Raw genomic sequence first — 21,594 nt, 5'->3', positions numbered from 1 at the left:
GACCGCTTGCATTTTCTTTACAGGGTGATTGATTGTTTATTGATTTAAAACAGAGTACAGCATTTACTGAAATGTCCTTGAACAACTGGTACAGCGCCTCTTTGCGTTGCTACAAAATCATGTAAGTTACAATTAAGTTTTGAGCTGAACTCTGCAATGATAATGTCACATGACTTATCTGATTGTGTGGACACACTTCTGTCTGTGTTTTCTTTTTTTTTTTTTTGCTAACAGAGCTGAAATTATTTAAAGACTCCTGACGTTTTGATGGTGTGTGAAAACACAGGAGACAGGATCGGGTAAAGACAGAACTACACGGACAGTCTATCTGTTACAACAGTAACAGACAGAATCTACATTTAATGTGTGATAGTGTTTCTGTACTCCTTGGGCTACCAGACAGATTGGTTTGCTACATAATGACTGCATGAATGTTTATTTCAGTACATTTGCAATTGCCCTGATAAGGAAACCCTCTAGTCTGATAGTCAAAGTTAAATTAAACTGTGCAAATAAAAAGGGAAATTAGTGACTGAGGAACAAAGCGCCCATTGTAACAAACAGGTGCAAAACATTTGAAGCTCCATTAGCAAGGGGAAACGAAAAATCAGCTAATTCTAGTTTCCATCATCATGCCAGGGTGATAATGGCTATAAAACTACAATTTACATCATCCCTTCTTGCTTGTGCACCCTTAAAACAAAGTGAGTGAGTGAGTGAGCAACAGTTCAACCAAAGAGAGTGAATATCAGAGAAAGCAGAGCTGCTGAAAACTACAAAGTAAGACAAAATATAACTTTGTAAGACAATTTGGAAGCAAATGCAGTAAGTTGGGAGTGGGAGAATATTTGTGATACATCTTCTCCTGAATGCATCTGCAGACAGCAAGGAGGCTAGCTATCCTCACACAGGCACAGACTTGTGATTAGGGCCACGACTACCGATTAATGTACTGATTTCTTTAAATATCTATTGCTGTATCTCTTAAATATCTATTGTTGTATCTCTTAAGTTTCAAAAAATAGTGAAAAATGATGACGTCCTGAATTTGCTTGTTTTTGTGCAGACAAAGTATGCAATTTTCAACAATGTTAAACATAAAAAAGCAGCAAATTCTCACATCTGAGAAACTGAAACCAGTGAATATTTGGCATCTCAGCGCTACTTTTAACAAGGTTAGTGACAAGAAGTTCACGAGGCTGGTAGAAGCACAGATATGCTCTGCCGCCTTCCATGAAATAAGAAATTACAACAGAAAAGCCGGCAGAGTTTGGATTTTTGTGATGTAGATATGTAGATCAGCAGCACTTAAACAATCATTTAACATCTTCAACACATCACCTGAAATCCAGCCACCGTGTGGATTTAAAGCTTAAACGAATAGGTTAACATTTTGGGAAATATGCTTATTTGCTCTCCTGCCGAGAGTTGGATAAAAAGGGATAGCACTTTCATATTTACAGCTACCCTGGCTCTGTTTCAAGGTAAGAAAATACACCTACCAGCACCTTTTAAAGCTCACAAACTAACATGCTATTTCTTGTTGGTCTTGCTAATCTGTATAAAAACTCAAGTGTAAAAATGATAAATTGTGGTTTTACAGGGACTTAGTGGTTTCCCCCTTCTAATAGTCTTCATGCTAAACTAAGCTACCTGTCTCCTGGCTGTAGCTGCGGCAGTGGTATCGATCTTCTCATCTAACTCGTGGCAAGAAAGCAAATAAGCATACTTTCCGAGATGTTAAATTATATCCTTAAGTTGCTAAATGGATAAATGTAACTTTGTGATATTAAGTTAATGTTCTATTGTACCTAGCTAGCTAACATCGAATGACATTAGCTGTTACACAAATAGCAGTGTTTTTGTCTAAGAAAATCTCCAATGCATTTTTCTCCCCCGGGATTTTCTGACTGTGACCGCAGGAGAACGCAGAGGTTGATACTACAACATACCGGGTGGGAATTTCCAACTTCCGCCTAAGTGAAATGCAGCATTAGTCTTTACTTCACTCAGAGTTTCACCTGTCCTGCGTGGTATGGTACAGAATGAAACGGTGTGGAAATCCAGATAGACGTCATCCTCCCGTGTCTAACTCCAGCATTTGAAAGTCTGACAGTATTCTGAGCCATGGGCAAGGACGTCTGGTGTGACCACACGATGGAAAAGGCTTTGAGCAACTGTCAGGCTTGACATGATACTTCATATTTAGGGATGTTTGAGGAAACTGCTGAATAAGAAATCTTGAAGTAAGGCATAATCCAGAAACCATACCAGATCCACAAATAAATAGTCTGTGGTGAGTGAGAAATGGCCGCTCACCACGCCACGTGCTGCTAAATGTGGGCTGCGACTGTTAATTTTGTCCTTTTGGCAGGGACAAAACAAAAGGAGTTCCCCCATTATGGTTCTATAGCCTTAAGAGGAGGTTAGGAGTTCAGACCCCACGGGCAACATGATGTCCATAAATGGCGTTCGTTCGTCAACCCGACAGGGAGGTCTGATTTGTGTCCTGTCACAGACTGGAAGACTGGGAGGGAAGGTAGGGTCCGTTCACCTGAGATGGAGGAGAAAAGAAGTTGAGGTTAACAGATATCACAGGAGCCAGAGTTGGTACATCATGTTGTCGATTTCAAACTAATAGTTACGTATACAAATCAGAGAACTATTGTATATTCTCAAAATAAAGTAAAGGTATCCAAAGAATACAACAAACAACAAAGGTCAGTCATTAACAAAAGATGGGTAAATGCATTTAAGGAGGTGGAAATAACTGTATAGTACTTCATAATTTACATTAATTAAATGCCTACCCTACCAGGAACGGGATGGAGGATGCGCCAGGAAGACTTGTTCACTGTAATTTGACCCCACTTGAAATACAGCAACACGAGAGGCATCCATTGAAGCTGGGGTTGGCCATTTATTTCAGAAGCATTTTTGTTTTATTTATGTTTGTAATTTTATTTATATATGCTCTGACACAAAAATGACATTGCTAGACTTTAATCAACACTGCCCACCTGCACCCACCCTGCGCGTGCACTCACTGCACATTAAAATGTGTTCTTGATTGAGTGGCTTTTGAGGGAGGGATTTTTTCCATGAAGAGACAGAGAAGGAGCAACTGCCGCTGCGGTGTTGAGCTCAGTTGGCCGCACCTCGTGGGCCGCGCAAAGATTAATATATCCTTCTTAAACAGTAAATTATTTGGAATAGAGCAACCACGAGCAACCGCGATGTGCATGTAATTGTTGGCCACATGCAAAACTCCTGCCATTCACCAGTCTTGGTGTGCAGAGAGAAAAGTGTTAACAATAAGCCTCAGTTTAGCTGTAGATGTACAGTGTTTACACTGACTAATGACCTTTGACTGCAGCTTATCAAGATTAAAGTGGAGCTTCCCTGTGTTAACCCCCCCACCCCGACACGTACACCTATGATTCGAGGATCAGTTGACTATAGGCGCTACTTGACGATTTTGATTCAACTATGTAAATCCTTAGTCGGGGATAGCCCTGGAAAACTGTATTTCTGTTCTGCAGCGTGTGAGTATGCAAAGTGGTGAGTATGGCATGACTATTGATTGATGGAAATAGTGCTGCAAAAATGTACATTGTACTGACAAACGGTAAACATGGAGGACCTTTGAGTTTGCATTAGCAGAAAGCATTGACATAAATGTAACAATCAGATAGGAAAACATGGAGGCTTCCTACCAGGGGCGTTTTTAGGATCTTGAAACATTGGGGGCTTAGCCCAGCCCATAAAACTTCATATCTTCACATAATAATTGACCCTCCACCAAGCAGTAAAGCAACAGTAAACATCCTCTACTTATACAGCATAAGAGAACTCACAACAACACTGTTTAACTGTGTGATGTCTGCTAAATTGTAATGTCATGTGTGTAAATTAAAGAATATAACAACAAAACTGCGACAGTATGAAGTGGGGGTTCTGGGGGTACTCCTCCAGAAAAGTGTTAAACACTTAATTTCCTGCATTCTGGTGTTTTTCTGCACCAATTTCTGCCTTTTCCGCATCAATTTATTGTGGAAATTATTTATGTAAATGGACACACAAAATTCAGGTAGCCCGCAGGGGGCTGTATCTTTGTTTCACAACCTTACTATGACTTGAAGGCTGGCAATTCTGCCTTCAGATGTTATGACTGATTGCTCGTTTGATCGTCCTTGTTGCTGAATTGTGGTGAATATTTAAGATTATTTTGATATTTTATGACCTTGTAACTGATTATTTATTCCCAGGACACTCTTTAATAAAAGGTATGATAAAACAATTCAAAATCTAAAATTGTAACAGAATATAATGCAGAGCAGCTCTCAGCTTTCAGATATGTTTATCCTGTAGATCAACTTTTAATATCATCACTGCTGAATCAACACACATGCAGGCGTGACTGATTGAGGTAACCTCTTTAAATGTGCATGTGGCACCATTTTACCTCATCATTAATAAATTAAATCAGTTTTAATTCAGTTATAAACTCCTGGACTTTAATAGCTACTGTGCTTCAGCAGGTTTTCTGTTCATGTTCTGCACATTCAGAATCTAATTGGGTTCTCTGACATTTCCAGAATAAAGGATATTTTCCGAGGTTGATTATCTGTAATTTAGCTATTTCTACAATTATTTTCCTTTTGACGGTGTTTATAAGATCACTTTAAAATATTACTTTTGCTGCCCACCAACTTTTGTTGCCTGTGCCTTTTATTATGGAGATAGCCAACCAAACCGCTCGCTTTGCAGTAGCACAGGCTACCAATGCAATGTGATTATTCCTGAATCATCTAGGTAATGTTCATAACGCAAAGAATTATTGTGGCAGTAACACGAGAGCAGCTCGTTGTTGAAGCAGGTAAACCTGCATACAGAGAAAGCTGGATTTCAGTTGTATTAGTAGAACATAAAGCCTTAAACTGAAAAGATATTTGCCTGATTTTCTAAATGTTTGCATGTGACAAGCGCCTGACCAGCGCTTTACTGCGCAACTGCGCGCACACAGTCAACAGAGATCTTGAAATGAAATATGTATAATGCCTCCTCTGCCTGTCAGGTGATTAACATCACCACAAATCCACACACGTTAATTTCAGTGCCTCTGATAAAGTGCAGCTCACAGCTTCAGGTGGAGCAGAGAGGACAGACACAGAGCTACAGTTGGATCATCTTATTCTCCGCTAATGTGCAGGAGAATAAATAATAACAATAATCTCTCTCTCGCTCGCTCCCGCGCGCGTAACGTTAGTTAAGCAATTAAAGTTCAATTTTCAGCCTTTTGTGGTTTGTTTTTTAAAAATCCTTCTGAGATCCGGGGCTTTTCAAAAAACATCCGGGGCCCAGGGCTAACGACGCCGCTGCTTCGTATATATATATATATATATATATATATATATATATATATATATATATATATATATATATATATATATATATATATGTATATATATATATATATATATATATATATATATATATATATATATATATATTATATGTAATGCATTTTTTTAAAAGGCTGGCTTTTTAAGGCCACTATTTAGGGATCTACAGTAAGAGAGAACATCATCATGTCCCTTTAGGAAGGACCCCTCTGGGCCAATTGGTAACAAGAACGGCAGCAGTGACGTGGCTGGTCTCCAACAGGTAATCATTTATTTGCGACCCTGAGGCAGGTGGAGGGCTCAGCATTGTTGTGATAGAGCTGAATATAATCACAGGTGCCAAAAACAATTCTCTACTGCTTTCAATTAATTTCATCTGGATCTGTCTGCTTTATTTTTTCTTCTATACTATCTACTACTACTACTATCCATCTGTAAGGTGGAACTGATTGTGGTCTTCTAGCTCTTCATTGCAATGCCAGGAAAGCTGCAATTAGCTGACAAATGGTTCACAACGTAGCAGCACGTCTGGTTTTGGATCAGCCCAAAAGGACTCATGTCACTCCATTACTGTGTGACCTCCACTGGCTCCCCATTGCCTCCAGAATCAGACTCAAGTCACTAATGCTTACATTCAGAGTCACTACTGGGTCTGCACCCATCTACCTAAACTCCATAATACAAGTTTACGTTTCATTCCCGGCCACTACGCTCCTCCAACGAACGCCGCCTGGCTCTGCCATCCCTTCACACAAAGCGATCCCAGTCCTGGCTATAACTCGCACTTCTTCTTCTTCTTCTTCATCTTCCTTACAGTTATCTTGTATTGATTGCACTTTTTTGTTTACTCTTTCCTAGGTATTTACCCCATTGATGCGATATGTGCTCTTACTAGTATTTATTGCTGCTCTTACTAGTATGTATTGTCAGTTGTAGATCTCGTGCTGAATTTGATGCTTTGTTGATGCTTGTATGTTGTTCCTCAAATGTAAGTCGCTTTGGATAAAAGCGTCAAATGAGTAAATGTAAATGTGGTGTAAGCTCAGGAACTTCCTAGCCCTTGACATACAGTTTATACTAGGGCTGGCATCATGAAATGTTTTATTTATACTCTTCAATTACCTAGCAGAAAAAAGGCTGAATATAACCACCTTACTTTGAATTTCAACTATTTCCTCACTGTCTGCACAAATTTTCTCACTCCACGCTGTTTCTGTTGTTGTGTCACATGTCGATGGTGTACCCAAATTGTGTGCGGTTTGCATGTAAGTGAAACTATCGAATATTCTATCAAACAATATTCTTATTGCTATTTAAGTGTCTATCACCGGTGGTACATATCTCTATTGTTTTAGTGACCTAGTTTAGACCTTTTTCCCCTTCAGAAGCTTTAAACTTCCCGAAAACAATGCTATGAGTGTGGCGAGAGGGAACCAAAACAGTGAAGTTAGACAGCTAAACAAAGCTGAAACTCGTTAAAAAGCTCCGTAAAGCTAAGGGGAGCTGCAGATTCAGGTGATTAATTCTCTTTAGGTTAATCACTGTGCTCACACAGCCTGTGTCTCATGTGGTGTGTTCCTTCTAACATTTTTAGTGAACAAGAATAATAATATATATAAATAATATTTCCTGGATTCAACTAGCACTGTAATTCAGCCCAGCAGAGCAAACTATTTTTGGGTAACAACAACACACAGGTGTTGATGTGAATGTTGTTGCCCAGTTCAGCTGCAGAGCTGAAAAGGGGAAATACCCTGTACTACAGCCTAAGAGGAGGCCAGCCAATAGTGTTCGCAAACTGTTAAATTCCCTGCAGGAGACTGAGGTTTACCAAAGAATATGTTCCTGATGAGTAAGTGAAGCCATAGAGAACACTGACAAACTGACAGTGAGAGTAGTTTCTCCAGACTGAGACAGAGAGAGGGAGAAACATGTGACCATAACACGTATTATTACTTATTACTATTACTAGTGACTGTGAGGTTTAAGAACTGTCTGTCAGCTTTAATTTGATGGTGTTGGCATTTTGGACTGTAGCGCTTTTTATACAAACCCCCAAGAGAGCTACAAGTCCTACACTGGATATTAACAACCTTAAATACTGCACTCTAAACATTGATGTCCAATGCTTTGACTACTGAGCCAAAAAATATGAAAAAACACATTACTCTGCTAGCAATTTCTGACAGCACTGTATATCAGAATCAAAAGCTCTGGTTATTATATCTTCTGCTAGTTTTACTATGAATTTATAGTTATATTTATATCTTTTCCATAGTAGAGGTCAGACCAGGATCCTGCTAGCTTTACTGGTAAAATCACTGCTAACAACATTACTATGGCTAATTTTAATAGTATAACCACTGCAGTCTAACCTAAATACACTCACCTAAAGGATTATTAGGAACACCCATTCAATTTCTCATTAATGCAATTATCTAATCAACCAATCACATGGCAGTTGCTTCAGTGCATTTAGGGGTGTGGTCCTGGTCAAGACAATCTCCTGAACTCCAAACTGAATGTCAGAATGGGAAAGAATGGGCATCTGGGTATCGTTTAAATGCCACGGCCTACCTGAGCATTGTTTCTGACCATGTCCATCCCTTTATGGCCACCATCCTCTGATGGCTACTTCCAGCAGGATAATGCACCATGTCACAAAGCTCGAATCATTTCAAATTGGTTTCTTGAACATGACAATGAGTTCACTGTACTAAAATGGCCCCCACAGTCACCAGATCTCAACCCAATAGAGCATCTTTGGGATGTGGTGGAACTGGAGCTTCGTGCCCTGGATGTGCATCCCACAAATCTCCATCAACTGCAAGATGCTATCCATCAATATGGGCCAACATTTCTAAAGAATGCTTTCAGCACCTTGTTGAATCAATGCCACGTAGAATTAAGGCAGTTCTGAAGGCGAAAGGGGGTCAAACACAGTATTAGTATGGTGTTCCTAATAATCCTTTAGGTGAGTGTATGACCTTTCTAATCTTACACCTAATCTTTACTAATTGTTATTCAATACCGTATTTAAAATGGTTATAAACATTTGCTCTGTTTGATACTATATGTAATTTCAGTTTGTCTCTACAGTGTCTCCTATTTGAATATCACAAGAGCTGTTACTATAAAAATCTATGTAAATATGGCAGTATAAGTATTTCGTTGCTGGAACAGCTGGAGCTAATCTGTTCATTTGTTTATGTAACATAAACTATGTAGCATAAAACTATGACTGGGCACCATGAAATGAAACATGCCTCCTCTGACTTGCAATTTTCTGTCCCTGTATGTGTCAAAAATACATTTATATATCAAAAATTTAATGTAAGACTAATATTTTACTCTGGTACATGGGGAATTAAACATAAAACCTGCAGGTGTACCTTCTTCCTAAAGCTAACTAACACTATCAGCAGTAAGACAGCTCCAACATGTGGATATGCACTTTGGTTTGCAGAAGTATTATTTCCAGTTGCCCATGTGCAGTCCAGGTGACTAAAGTTGATTCACTTCCAAGAGGCTGGTCTGACTGTTGTACAAGTTTTTTTCCCCCAGTATGAATAAACTGTAACAGACTAGACAAACTAACTTTCCCTGAAGGTGTATATGGTTCAAAATAGAGGAGCTTTCTCTACTTGTGAACGTTCATAAATATTCAAATGAAATCCCCTCTGATGTTAAATGGCATCTAGTTCAAGTTACAACAAAGTAATTTCATGGAACCTTGTGTGAATCCTGACAGAAGAATCCAACACATGATATAAGATATAAGGTTACTCTTCTACTGGGCAGAATACGCCTCAATCCTCATCCACAATCCAAGATTCAACAAAGGAAAGGACACATATTTATACCTTTTATCAGCCAACACAAACAACAAATCGCCACCTTTCTGATGTCCTAATTTGACATAGTTCCTGTTAAAGGTCTGGTTTGAATTCAAAACAGTCTCAAGCCTACGTCTGGGATCTAAACATTTCCTCAGTCCCTTTTCCTTCAGAATGACTTGCAACACTTTCTCACAGGTCAGTGCACAAGAATAAAGCTGTGGTAAGTACAGTTACCTCTCTTTTTCTGCACCAGAGTCTTGTTACATCAAAGCTATTGATACCCTTGACTTCATTTAATTATCTTAACATTGGATCCCAAATTATATTATATTATATTATATTCCCTTCTCTGGTTTACATGAGCAAAAAGAGAATCATCAAATGGAGATAAATAAACAGATTCCCTCTGTGCTGTTTTTCTACCTTTGAAAACAGATGATGAATAGTGCTCAGAATAAAACACACTGCGAGTAAACGGGAGATTAGCGGGAGGTTAGGTTTCCATTAAAACACAATAAGCTGGGGAGCGGATGTGAGGCTACACAGTATGTAACTCAAAACGCAGCTTGCCGCCTGCAAAGGCAAGACTGATCGGAAATACAAAAAGGGAGATGCACACAAACACTCAAATATATATTAGGAAGTCAGTCACTGACTATAGCTTTAAACAACAGGGGCCAGATGTAGATCTGCCATATCACTCCCCTTTTATCTGACGAATATCCTTCAACCTATATTAGAGTCACAAATGAGTTTTACACATCTGGCTCCAGAGATCTGCATCTGCTATACATCCTTTTCAAGTTAAAACACCGGGTAATCAGGATCATTTGTTTCAAATTCAAGATGTTTTGCAGACAGTAATTGGATATTTTGTTGGGTATTCAAGACAATCCATATCCTAAGCTAAAGTGTATGCCGCCTGTTGTAGACTGGGAAGCATTGCCCAACACCTCTAACAACCATTTTTAACCCTTTCAATCTGGATTCCTCCCACAACACAGCCTGAAACAGCCCTCCTCAAAGTCACCAATGACCACCTCCTCTCCTCTGACTCTGGCCACATCACCATCCTCATCATGCAAAAGCTCATTGCAGCCTTCAACACCATCAACCGATCCATTCTCCACCTACTTCAACATCACCCTGCGGTCTCTACAATTTTTAATGTACTGGTGTTGAAAGAAATCATTTTTATTTTTTTATATTATTATTATTATTATTATAATAACACACTGAAAATGTTGCAGGATGCATCTTCCTCAGCAACCTACATGAAGCTCCAGCACCATTTACAGACACAAAGTCAGGGGTTAAAGGCTTGGTCTGGTTGTTTTAGTAAGACACTGCTAAGAAAATACAGGCGATTCATCTTAAGCAATGCCCCAACTTTATATGCATGTGTAAAACAAGAACTTTCAGGATTTACTCAGTGGCGTTTTGAAAGTATCTCGGAGAGCCACAGACTTTAGAGGCATTGAAAAGAGTGAAATAGTTATAGATGGCTACAGATTATGTGCAATAGCGTCCGTGTGCGCGATCTATCTGTGGATTTGTGTGCCATGATGCTTACCCGTGCGTCATACTCCAGGACAAATGGAGGGATGTCGATCTGCTCAGGTTTGATGCAGGTGAAGAGCTGCTGCAGGTTGTCCAGGTAGCGAACCTTGTCCTTCATCCCCGACACACTGAAGGTGGTGAAAAACCACGTTGACACCTGGAATGAGCCAGCGAAAAGACAAAAGAGAACACTTCATCAGCTATAGATGGCATTTTGTCTTGATTTTGTTTCCAATATATTAATCTTGCCATAACAAAGACAAAACTGACACACAACTTTCTAAAGAAAACAACAGAAGTACATTAAGTCTAATGAACCTTTAATTATGCCCAAGAGGAAGATTGGCCATTGGAGCCAAAATTACTGCAATTCCAGTAAATAACAAAGAAACCAGATATAAACCAGAAAGCACTCAGAGGGCATATCTCTGCCAAGGTTATACAATTCTCTAGATGTTGTTTTAAAAATAGTAAAATATTTACATGTTCTGGTTTTGCATCTGGATCAGGATTAGCATCTAAATACAGTTTGATGGACAAACACACTGATGTTTGGATAATACCTCATCTACTTCATAGGGATTTTGTCCAAGGACACAGTTGCTAAAGATTTCAAGTGAGGCAGACACATAAACACAGAGCTATTTTAAATGATCATGTTGTTATAGCAGGCACATTTTGCAGGGCTGATGTGTTTTGTTGTTTACTGTAAGAGAGTCATGGCAGGTTATGGTAAACCAGTACTACATAAATCAACTGAATGACAATTATTTTAAGGTCAGCCAAATGTTTTACCAAATTTGGTAAAATTGGTTGAAATGTAGTAAAAGGGAGCCTTTACACCCTCATAAGCGGAAACATTTAGTGACAAATTCAGTTGAAATGTATGAATGAAAAAATGCAATCAACCACTAAATAAATAGAACAATAATACTTCTATAACAACAATGACTGCTACTACAATTTCAGTACAGTACAGAAATCTATGTAATGACTGGATCTAAGATCTAGGCCCAAATTTACAGTAGGCTCTGTCGAGACTGCAAATATCGGTAATTTCAATACAATCTTACCTTAGAGCGAAATGTTGGATGTACAAAGTAGAAGGCCTTTAAATTCTTTTTAAACCTGCAATACAGAAAACAGAAGACATCAGCAACAATACTTTACAGCAAGGAATGACTCACTACTTCTTAAACACAAAGGGAAAGATAAACAGCTTGTGTGAAAAGGAGGACTTTGATGTGCAGAGGATTAATCTGTTGAAAGAGAAGACAAGATGTGTGTGAAGTCACTGTCCTTGTGGCCAAAGGTTCGAGTTGCTGTCCCAAAGCAAACTTCAGACAATCAGCTCCAGCCCATCAATCAGCATGGAAATATTTACCACATACACACACACTCCTTCAGCGTCTCATGCAGCACACCAACCTTTATATATGTGCAGTGTCTGGAGACTGTACTTGTCAAAACAACTCTTTATATGGTTGATTATTATTATTTAATTGGGTGGAGAATGCATTCACAGAAGGGCGTAGATAGTTTGACTTTCAGTATGTGCATGTAACTTTTCTCGTCTGTTCAACAATAATGATAATGCTAATTATCCAAATCTTATGTCTATTCCAAACTAAATGAAAAATGTAATAACACATCCATTTCCAGATGAGACACCGTGAATGTTAACTTTAGTTTTACGTAAATTAATTTTTTTCTTCTCAACAACTCCAACAAAGAATTGATCCTTAACAAATATTGCAGCCAGACCTTGATATTCATACAGTATCTTATTCTTCTCATAGAGCTACATTATTGTCCAAAAACTATTAAAAACACATCAGTGAGTCACAGTGTTTCTTTATAACTATGAATGTGGGCGATGTGGCTTATTTTAGGTAAACCCACACACAGTCCTGCTGCCCTAAATACTCATTAGAGCAAGACGTGCTATTTCGCAGCTAGAAATAGTCCACCAACTTTTTTACATTACATTATTTTTACATTACATTACTTTAAAAATTGTAACTATGTATTAGTTGGTACAAGATGAATCATGGCTGTGTCACATCATTTAGTTAAAGAAAAGCAAAACTGACATTTATTTCTATGAAAATATCATGGATTATTAGAGAGATGACAAATTCGTGGCCCTATTTAGTAATTCTGACATATTTTAGAGAGTGTACACATACAAATTAAACATATTTTGGGCCAAGTGACACCCTTAATGAGAGAAACAATGTCTATCCAGATCAACCTCACAGGTGTAGCTCCGTAACTGCCACAGGAAGAAAATAATTTCACTTATTACAGAATTTGATCAAACCACCCATTCTGTAAACGCTCAGTTATTAAATAAGCAAACTCTACACTCAGGGTTTAAGGGCAACACTGTCAGAGTATCCAACAATCAGTTCACAGTGCAATATTGACTCAACTGATGATTAAAGACTTTGTCCACTGGAGGGGATATTTTTAACTGCACTTTTGCATGGGTTGTCATTAACATTGTTAAAGACATGTCATGGTCCCCAGAGGATTAATTCAAATTATTTGAGGTTTTCCACTTCACCTAACTTCCCCTTTGGTGCCATTATGATGTCACGATTGGAAACATTAGTCCAACATTTTGGTTCTCAACAGGATATTGCAAATAGTAAGTAACAGTAGGGTTCCCATGGATTTCCTCCTGGCCTTTTCTTTAAGCACCGCACACACATCAGATAGTTTTGTAGACAATATATTCCCAAATATCCCAGTTATTTTCATTGTCGATATCTGTAGTTCTCTGCAAATGGCTCTAACATTCTGTATTGGACAATAGCTGTGATTGGACAGATGTGCAAATGGACAGTGTCACCACAGCTGCCATACAATAATATTGTACTGTAACACTGACCAAAACACTAATCAGATGTCAGAATCACCTTAACTGAAGTCCTAAACTTTTCCCTGAGTGAGCCCAAACAGCCTGCAAAGGAAACTCATTTTAGTCATTTGTCTCCATGATCTCATACCCTGAGATCATGACCAGAGGTGTGGATTGGAACAGACTGGTAAATTCACCTTTGGACAAAGCTCTTTTTACTGCGACAGTCTGGATCAACACAACCAAAACCACAGATCAATAAGACACCAATCTGCCTGTCAATTGTACACACTTTAACATCACTCTTGAAAAAGGACCCCACAAAGCTCAAGATCCTTCACTTGAGGTAGCAACTCAGTCCCAAACAACAGGGAGCAAGCCACTATTATCTGGCAAAGTATCATGAACTCAGAGCTGGAGGTGCTGACCCTCATTCCAACCACTTCACCCTCAGCTGCAAACCGTCCCAGTGTGTGCTGGAGGCCACGGTCCAATGAAGCATGAAAACCACATCATTGGCAAAAAGCAGAAATGCAATCCTGAGGTTACCAAACCAGTATAAGCCAGTTAAGCCTGTGATTACCTTATAATTGGTAGCACACTCTCAGTTTCCTTGTTTTAAGGAGATGGGAGCCACCAGTCCTTACTGCCAGTCGCAGGGCACTGTCCCTAATTTTCATGTGACAGTGAAACCATGGCAGCTATAAAATACCCAGCGCCACAGGGTGAATCTCTGATGCCAACAAACCTGAAGTAACCTAAACTGTACAAACTGATCATTAAACCAACTGGCAACCTCCGGGTCTGAGAGGAGAAGCCAGTGCGTGAGAGGAGAAGCCAGTGCGTAAGTGCCTCAAACCTGCATTATTTCTAATGTCCAGCAGGAGGCAACTCTACTGGTTGCAAAAAGAAGTCTGATTGCGTTGAAGTTAATGACAAAACATTACCCTACTTCTCACTTGATTTATTACCTCAATAAACACTTTGCTAATGAGTTTATGGTATTAATTACTAGTTTTAAGTCATCTTCGATACAGCATAATGTTTTTAATTTAGTAAATTAAATAGATGCTTAGAAAATAAAACAGATGCTTTAGGGCGTGTGTTCATGTGCTCTTGAGTCGAAATGTGGAATCAACATGGTCGCTACTACAAAGATGTGTTGGATTAGCATTATCAGAGCATATAAACAACATGCATCTAGTTCACTCTACATGGACAGCAAATGAACCGTTATAACCACATTAGAAATTCCATGTTTGCAAAATATGTAAATGCAACACATGATTTGACATGAATCAAAGCTCCATGTACACTTTATACCTTTTTTTACAATAAAAGAAAAAAAGAAAAAAAATATTCACCATCAGTCACTGTGCACCCCTCCCTTTCTAAGCGTGCAGTGGCCGACACGCTCTGTTGGCGTTTGTGCTAAATTATACATATGCTATTTCATTTGTACTAATTTCTTTTCTTTTCTTACTTCTAATAAACCAGTTGACTACTACAACTAACGTTACTTGTTCTTCTTCTTCTTCGTACATATTCAACGTGGTGACAAAACGTGCTATGTTGCGCCCATTTGTCCATTTTGGCTACTGTAGAAACATGGCGCCGCATTATGGTGATGTCCATGTATGAGGACAAGCGTTGTATGTAGACAGAAATCAATCAATCAGTTTATTATTTGTCCCAAATGGACAATTTGTGCTGCAGCAGGCATATTAACACACAACAAATATGAAAAGAGAATATGACATGAACGTACAATATAATGCAGAAACACACAACAGCGAACCTATACATTGTGTTCCTTACACCAATGCAATGGTGGTCGTCCTAGCTTATCTGGAGCAGGCCACAGATGACCCCTATTGCTACCCAGGGCCTAAATGGCACATTCTAAGGAAATAAAAACACAACAGTTAATTTTTTAAGGTCTTTATACGCCACTGAAAACTTAGTTATGGATATTATATAGCATTACTGTCAATAGATCCTCCTAAATATTACACACTGAACCTTTAAAGTGAATTACAGATGCACCTTACAAACCAAGCTAGCTAGCTCCACCCTCCAGTCCAAATTTGGTTACTTCTGGTTCCAAAAAACTGAGATGGCAACGGACAAAATGCCAAACTCAAGGCTTCAAAATGGTAGTCCACAAACAAATGGGTGATGTCAGCCATTATTTTCAGATTTCAGTGACTGACACTTAGACGTGTAATCTATAATCTGCTCAGCACTGGTAGTGGAGACTTGGCAGTTCATTTCATGGCAGTACACTGACAATAACATGCCGCATTTGCAACAGTTTGCATTGTAATGACACACACACATACACACACAGAGGTGGTCTGGCTGGGGTAAGCTGCATCTGTTCATCTGACTGCATCTGACTTGATCATTTAGTTGACAAACTGACTCAGAGGGGAATCCAGAATACTAAATCATGACATGGATTCTGACAAAAATAACGATCAACATCACAAGCTCATCTATCTCCTGAAGAAAGCAATAAACATCTCCCCACTTTGCCAGACAGTTTTGGAAACTTTTGTATTCATGTTTGGCTTTAGGCTGCTGGTTAGGTTGCCTGCAGCCAAAAGGCATCTGTAGCGAATCAATAGGGTCGATGGGCTGGACATGCTGGACATGCCAGGCCAGGGTTAGTGGTTCCAGTCCCTGTTTAGATCATCACCAAGGCAAAAGAGCCAGTATCAGCTTAAGAAGTGAAACTAAGAAAGATTGCTTCAGAATTAGAAGTTGAGCCTTTATTAACATTTACAAGTTTTGTTTGTATGTGAAATATGATCCCTAAATCTGGTCTCTGTTTTAAAAACACAAGGAACTTTTTTGTGCTGGCCCTTTTGTTTTGCTTGTAGAATAAACACAAAAGGTACCAGGGGAAAGGGTTTGATTCCCACTGAGACTGCCTGGCCCCACCATGCTGTAAAACCAGTGGTCGGCAATAGGCGGCCCGCGGGCCAAGGCATGATGCTGAAACGATGATCACAGTCATGACAGCAAAAGTTACTCACATAATCACTTCCTCTTAAGTGACTGTGCCAACAAAATAATGAAAATGCTTAATGTGAACATGTTAAACGATCTCTTCATAATCAATTTGTTGAAAATGGAGAAAAATAACACTAGCAACAAGTAGGGATTCAACACAGAACCCTTCGAACGGGAGTCCTGTGTACTGCTGACTGAGCTAAACAGGCACACAGTAAACAGCGGATTATAAATGATAAATTGACTGTTCTGGCTCGCCATCTAATGACTTTAAAAAATATGGCCCGATGCCAGACTTACTTGCTGATCCCTGCTGTAAACCATCCACTGAAAAAACTGATTAAAAATACAATCATGGAACAAAGGAAAAAAGATGACTCCTTACAAAATCATAGATAACTACAGAGCCTAGCTCACTGCTGAATGACAAACCTTTTAGAAGAAAGGTTCTGTGTTTTTACTACTAAAATTGTCCCCTACAGACAGGCCAAGGGCAATATCTAAGTCAAAAGCTGAACAAATAAACAAAAACAGCAGCTTTAAACATTTAAATCAGCTGGTTGGTGGCTGTCAAACTATTCTGAACTGCAGTCTAATTAGTCCGTCTTCTTATAACAAGGGCATTCATGAGCCAGGGTTAAAGGTTTGCAGAACTTAAAATAACCTTGATATTTTAAGGTGATCAGCATTAAACCCTGAGCTGCAACTCTGTGTGTGATGAATCAGCAAAGTGTACTGAAGCAATCATGGTTATTATTTATGACTGAATGGGGTTTCCCTGTTCCGATGAAAGGGGGAAGCTGCATGAAGGTGTCTTTATTCATACTCACCGTTGAGTCTATGAATGGGCAAACACCAGGAGAACGTTCCTACTTTTCAAAGTCTGGTATAAGACCTAAGAGCTTGACTGAATTTTTCCAGAAAAAGGTTAAGAAAGGTGCGGTGAAACCAACTGGATGACCAGCCTCAGAACAGTAATGAGTAGAGCAACACGGGGGTTGAAAGGTGCATAATGACTGCATGGAGTTTCCCACTGACACAGGAAGCTTGTTTGGTTGTGGTTACTAGAAACTAGAAAGAGACTAGAACTACCAACGTTTAATTAACCCATTGAGCCCTGGAGTTTCTTTCTACGTTTTTCTTTTAGTAGCTACCAAGTTAGAAAAATACATATTTTTTCTAAAGCCATGACAATATATATTATATTTTTATAGATGCCTTCGTGATGATGTTAAAGGGTGCTATAAACTAAACCTAACTTGCTTTATTAAAGCTACAGTATATTATTATTATAAAGTAGATTTAAACAATGCTTGGCTGTGTAAAAAACAGGTCTGAGAGTGTTGGAAGTATCATTTTAAAGATAACACAGAACTGTGGGTCTACTCTGATGGCATGATGGCAGAGTGGAGCTGTAAACAATTCTGGTTTTCATTTGGAGGATGTGACTCCTATTTAGCTTGACGACAATGTTCATCAACAGTGAACGTCACAGCAGGCTGCAAATAAAGATGTAATGTTAGGCTGGTACTGATGCAACATTTGGCTACATGTGAAGAGTATTTGATGTGATAATGCTGTGTATGTGAGGAGTGTTTCAGAATATTGAATAAAATATAACATCTATGAAGTTTCACAATAAAATCATTGGTTTAGATCCAGGTCTGATATCTGGGCTGCATCTGTCTCAGTGACAAGTTATCATCCACACGTTCTTCTCACATTCTTAAGTAGGAATATTTGTTAAGTTCATCTTCAAATATATGGTACGGTATGACAACATAGCGTGTGAGTGAATTTAAAGTGAGTAAATGTGAAGTGAGTTGGCTGTTGCTTCTGTAATTTCTACTTTCTTCAGCAGTTCTTCATAGTGAGAAGTGATGAAGTGATCCGCTGAAGGCCCATTCTTCAACATAGACACTTTCACAAACAAATATAATGTGTAACGATTAATTTTCTAAGTAAGGAATAAGTTATTCCTATGAAAGGCCTATCCAGAGCTAGTTCAGAACAAGGATCCACTTTCAAAACTTTGAACCCTCTGATTAAAGCTAATCACAGCCAATACATCATCCCGAGAACGCGCTCCAAGTTTGGGATTCCTGTTCCAAATATGGTCGCCAGATTTCCAAAACCAACAGTGAAACAAATGCATTTCACAGCCCGTTTTGCCTTTCCTAAAGTCTAAACAATATAACCTTGGCGTTGTAATACTGTAGCATGAACAATGTATCTGAACTCCAATACGACTGCAGCAGTCAGCAAAATCAGTTGGGGACTGAGAGAGACCCAAATGAATGGTCAAACAAGGGTCAAATGACAGCCTAGTCTCACAGAAGATGCTTCGTTTTGCAAACATTATCACATCCCGCTATAGATTTGACACTAAGAAGGCAAGTGACAATTCTCATACTGCACTTTTACATTTTATTAAGATAGTTATTACTATAAACAGAGAAACAACAAAAACACCAGGGAGCTGTCAAAGCCTGTCAGACCTTTGTTTCATCTGGAGGATCTTTTGAAGACTTTTTTTTATAATTTCTTAGCAAAAAACCCTCACGCTCTATGTTTGATATGCAGTTCTGGCTATTAAAAAGCAAAGCCATAGCTGGCCAAAGGAGTTAGCCAAATGACTGCAAACCCAGAATGCACACTACAGAACATTAAAGTTATGCCCTTGGTGGGAGGCAAAGCAATGACAACTCCAGTTTTCTTATTCAAATCATTGTCTGTGGGAGAGGGAGAAGACAAAACTGAGAGGAGAAAGCCTCAAACAATGGAAGCTAAGCTGGCGTCTAACTGAATTACCCTTCTTTTTGACTTCAAAGTAATCACATTTAACATATGAGGTGCTTTGATACAAAATAAGGAGTCCGACAACTGCAAAATGTAAAAATATTATTACAAAATGACGTCCATCTACAAAATGCAACATATCATTGCATGCATTTGGTGTAAGGTTTAGATCATGTTCATTTGGCTTTTCACCCACCTCTGTTACAGAGGAAGTTACTCAGAATAGCAGTTACTGGCTTAGAAGCGGGAGTGTAAAATGTCAGACTAACTTGGTGTCGACAATGTCGTAGAGATTCTTGAGAAAGCCGGAGTCCAGGTGATTGTGCTCGCCGGTCAGTGTGTGGAAGTAAACCATCACATATTCCTTCACTGTGATGTGGTCCATCACATGGATGAAGTACAGCAGGGCCTGCACACACACAAACACAGACTACATCAGCGTGCATGCACTTTTGCATGCAGTTTTCTATTTAGTCTTTTACAGTTTTAAATTTTTTGAATTGCAGTTGAGCATCACTTGGTTTAATAGCAGGTGAAGTCGCTTTTTGGTTACTTGTGCGTTTATTTTAATTTTTTCCAAACTCAAGTTTTATTTTGTTTTAATACAAGTTTTAGTAATTTTGGTAAGTGGTGGTAAATTTTAAGGCACGATAAAATACATTTTGAATAGGTCTACAATATTTGTGTGCAACAGGTATTGAGGAATAGAAACATGTGCACATAAACAACATACGTTTGCGTAAGTGCTCAAACACGCACAAAGACGCATCTACTGAAACAGAGACACATGCACACAAAACACATGCAAACATGATTTTAAGCACAAACACACAACATGTTATTTATGATTAATATAAAAATAAACATGTGCTCACAGATACACTGATGTAGTCAATTGTGACTGACTGTAATGTCAATAAAGATATTTTATTTTGAAAAATTATTTTGTTACCTTTTCGATGTCGATAAGGGTCACTGGGATGTTTCGACCAACCAAAACCATCACTGTTCTGCCGCACATATCCACACCTGGACACACACACGATATTAAAAGGGTCAAACACACATGTTCAGATTTAAAACAGACAGAATTGCTGCAATGTTTCAGCACTAACAGGCCCACAGATCATCTCTCAATTCAGCAAAGAGTGTGTTACTATTACATTTTTCTGTTCAACCATGATCATCGTTTTCACTGCTCTGTTTTAATTTTCACAAATCAAATGTTAATTTTCCAGGAAAAGGCCAAGCAGTGTTTTAAAGCTGAAACAGTTAGTCAGTTAATAGAGTGACATATGACAGTCACAACTGTAATAATCATTTATTTAAATCATTTAGTAAAAGAGAAATAACTAAACATTCTTTAGATATAGAATCTTAAATGTGAAGGTTTGTTGCTTTTCACAGTTTTATGTTTTGTAAATTAAACATTTGGGTTTTGGGCAGTTAGTTGGACAAAACAAGGCATTTTAAGATGTCACCTTGGGCTCTGAAAACTTGTGAACACTATATATTATTATTACAATAATCGTAAGTTGCAGCCCTAGTTTATTTGTAAAGATTTAATGACACAGCCCCTCAGTATCTCACTTTGAAGTGTTTCAAAATACTAGTTATAGTTGTGCTGTTCTAGCTCTTCTGTTAAAGCTCATTCTGCCTCTCTAGGCCTTCGTGTACTGCCTCCCTTCCAAATCAAAACCTGTCCCCACAAAGGAAGTGACAACATTACTTTGAAAAACACTGAGGAGTGGTCGGCATTACAGCAGCTTAGCCCCATCACATGTTTATCTGGTGATGTTCTTGATTTTGTTTTTGTATTCTGTGCATGTGAACTTATTCTGAGGGCTGTGTTTAGTTTAAAACCTTTTTATGTTTTCTGTGTCTACTGTACTGAAGTTTCAGTTTTTTGATTTTGTATTTGTCCTTTTCCTGAATGCAAAATAATCCTAGCATGACCATAGCATGACCATGAAAAACAACAAACACAGTTTCTTCATGTAAAAAAACAGCAGTATTGCCAGTGTATTCAGTCATAAATTCAGTCATGATAGCTTTTATATTATCTTTTTAGCCTACTATAGTCTACTTTACTCGAAAATACTCATGG

The 21,594-nt window shown here is 38.6% G+C and overlaps 1 protein-coding gene across 3 annotated transcripts in view; it reads right to left on the bottom strand.

The window, feature by feature from the left end:
• Positions 1 to 212: 212 nt before the first annotated feature.
• Positions 213 to 21,594, bottom strand: part of gdap2 (ganglioside induced differentiation associated protein 2) — a 37,062-nt gene continuing 15,680 nt past the window's right edge. For all 3 annotated transcript variants that reach the window (XM_038721205.1, XM_038721206.1, XM_038721207.1), the window contains 5 exons: positions 20,440 to 20,516; positions 19,757 to 19,896; positions 11,878 to 11,932; positions 10,818 to 10,961; positions 213 to 2,554 (listed from right to left, as the gene is read on the bottom strand). In XM_038721205.1, the coding sequence (XP_038577133.1) occupies positions 2,513 to 2,554; positions 10,818 to 10,961; positions 11,878 to 11,932; positions 19,757 to 19,896; positions 20,440 to 20,516 (458 nt within the window). In that variant the 3' untranslated portion in view covers positions 213 to 2,512. The remainder of the gene's footprint in view (positions 2,555 to 10,817; positions 10,962 to 11,877; positions 11,933 to 19,756; positions 19,897 to 20,439; positions 20,517 to 21,594) is intronic.

The sequence above is a fragment of the Micropterus salmoides genome, unplaced genomic scaffold, assembly GCF_014851395.1.
Source record: "Micropterus salmoides isolate LMB-PRFRI ecotype aquatic unplaced genomic scaffold, ASM1485139v1 Ms_hic_scaffold_15, whole genome shotgun sequence".
NCBI classification, from domain to species: domain Eukaryota; kingdom Metazoa; phylum Chordata; class Actinopteri; order Centrarchiformes; family Centrarchidae; genus Micropterus; species Micropterus salmoides.
Note: the sequence above shows the minus strand (reverse complement) of the source record. Positions and strands in the feature narration are given on the sequence as shown.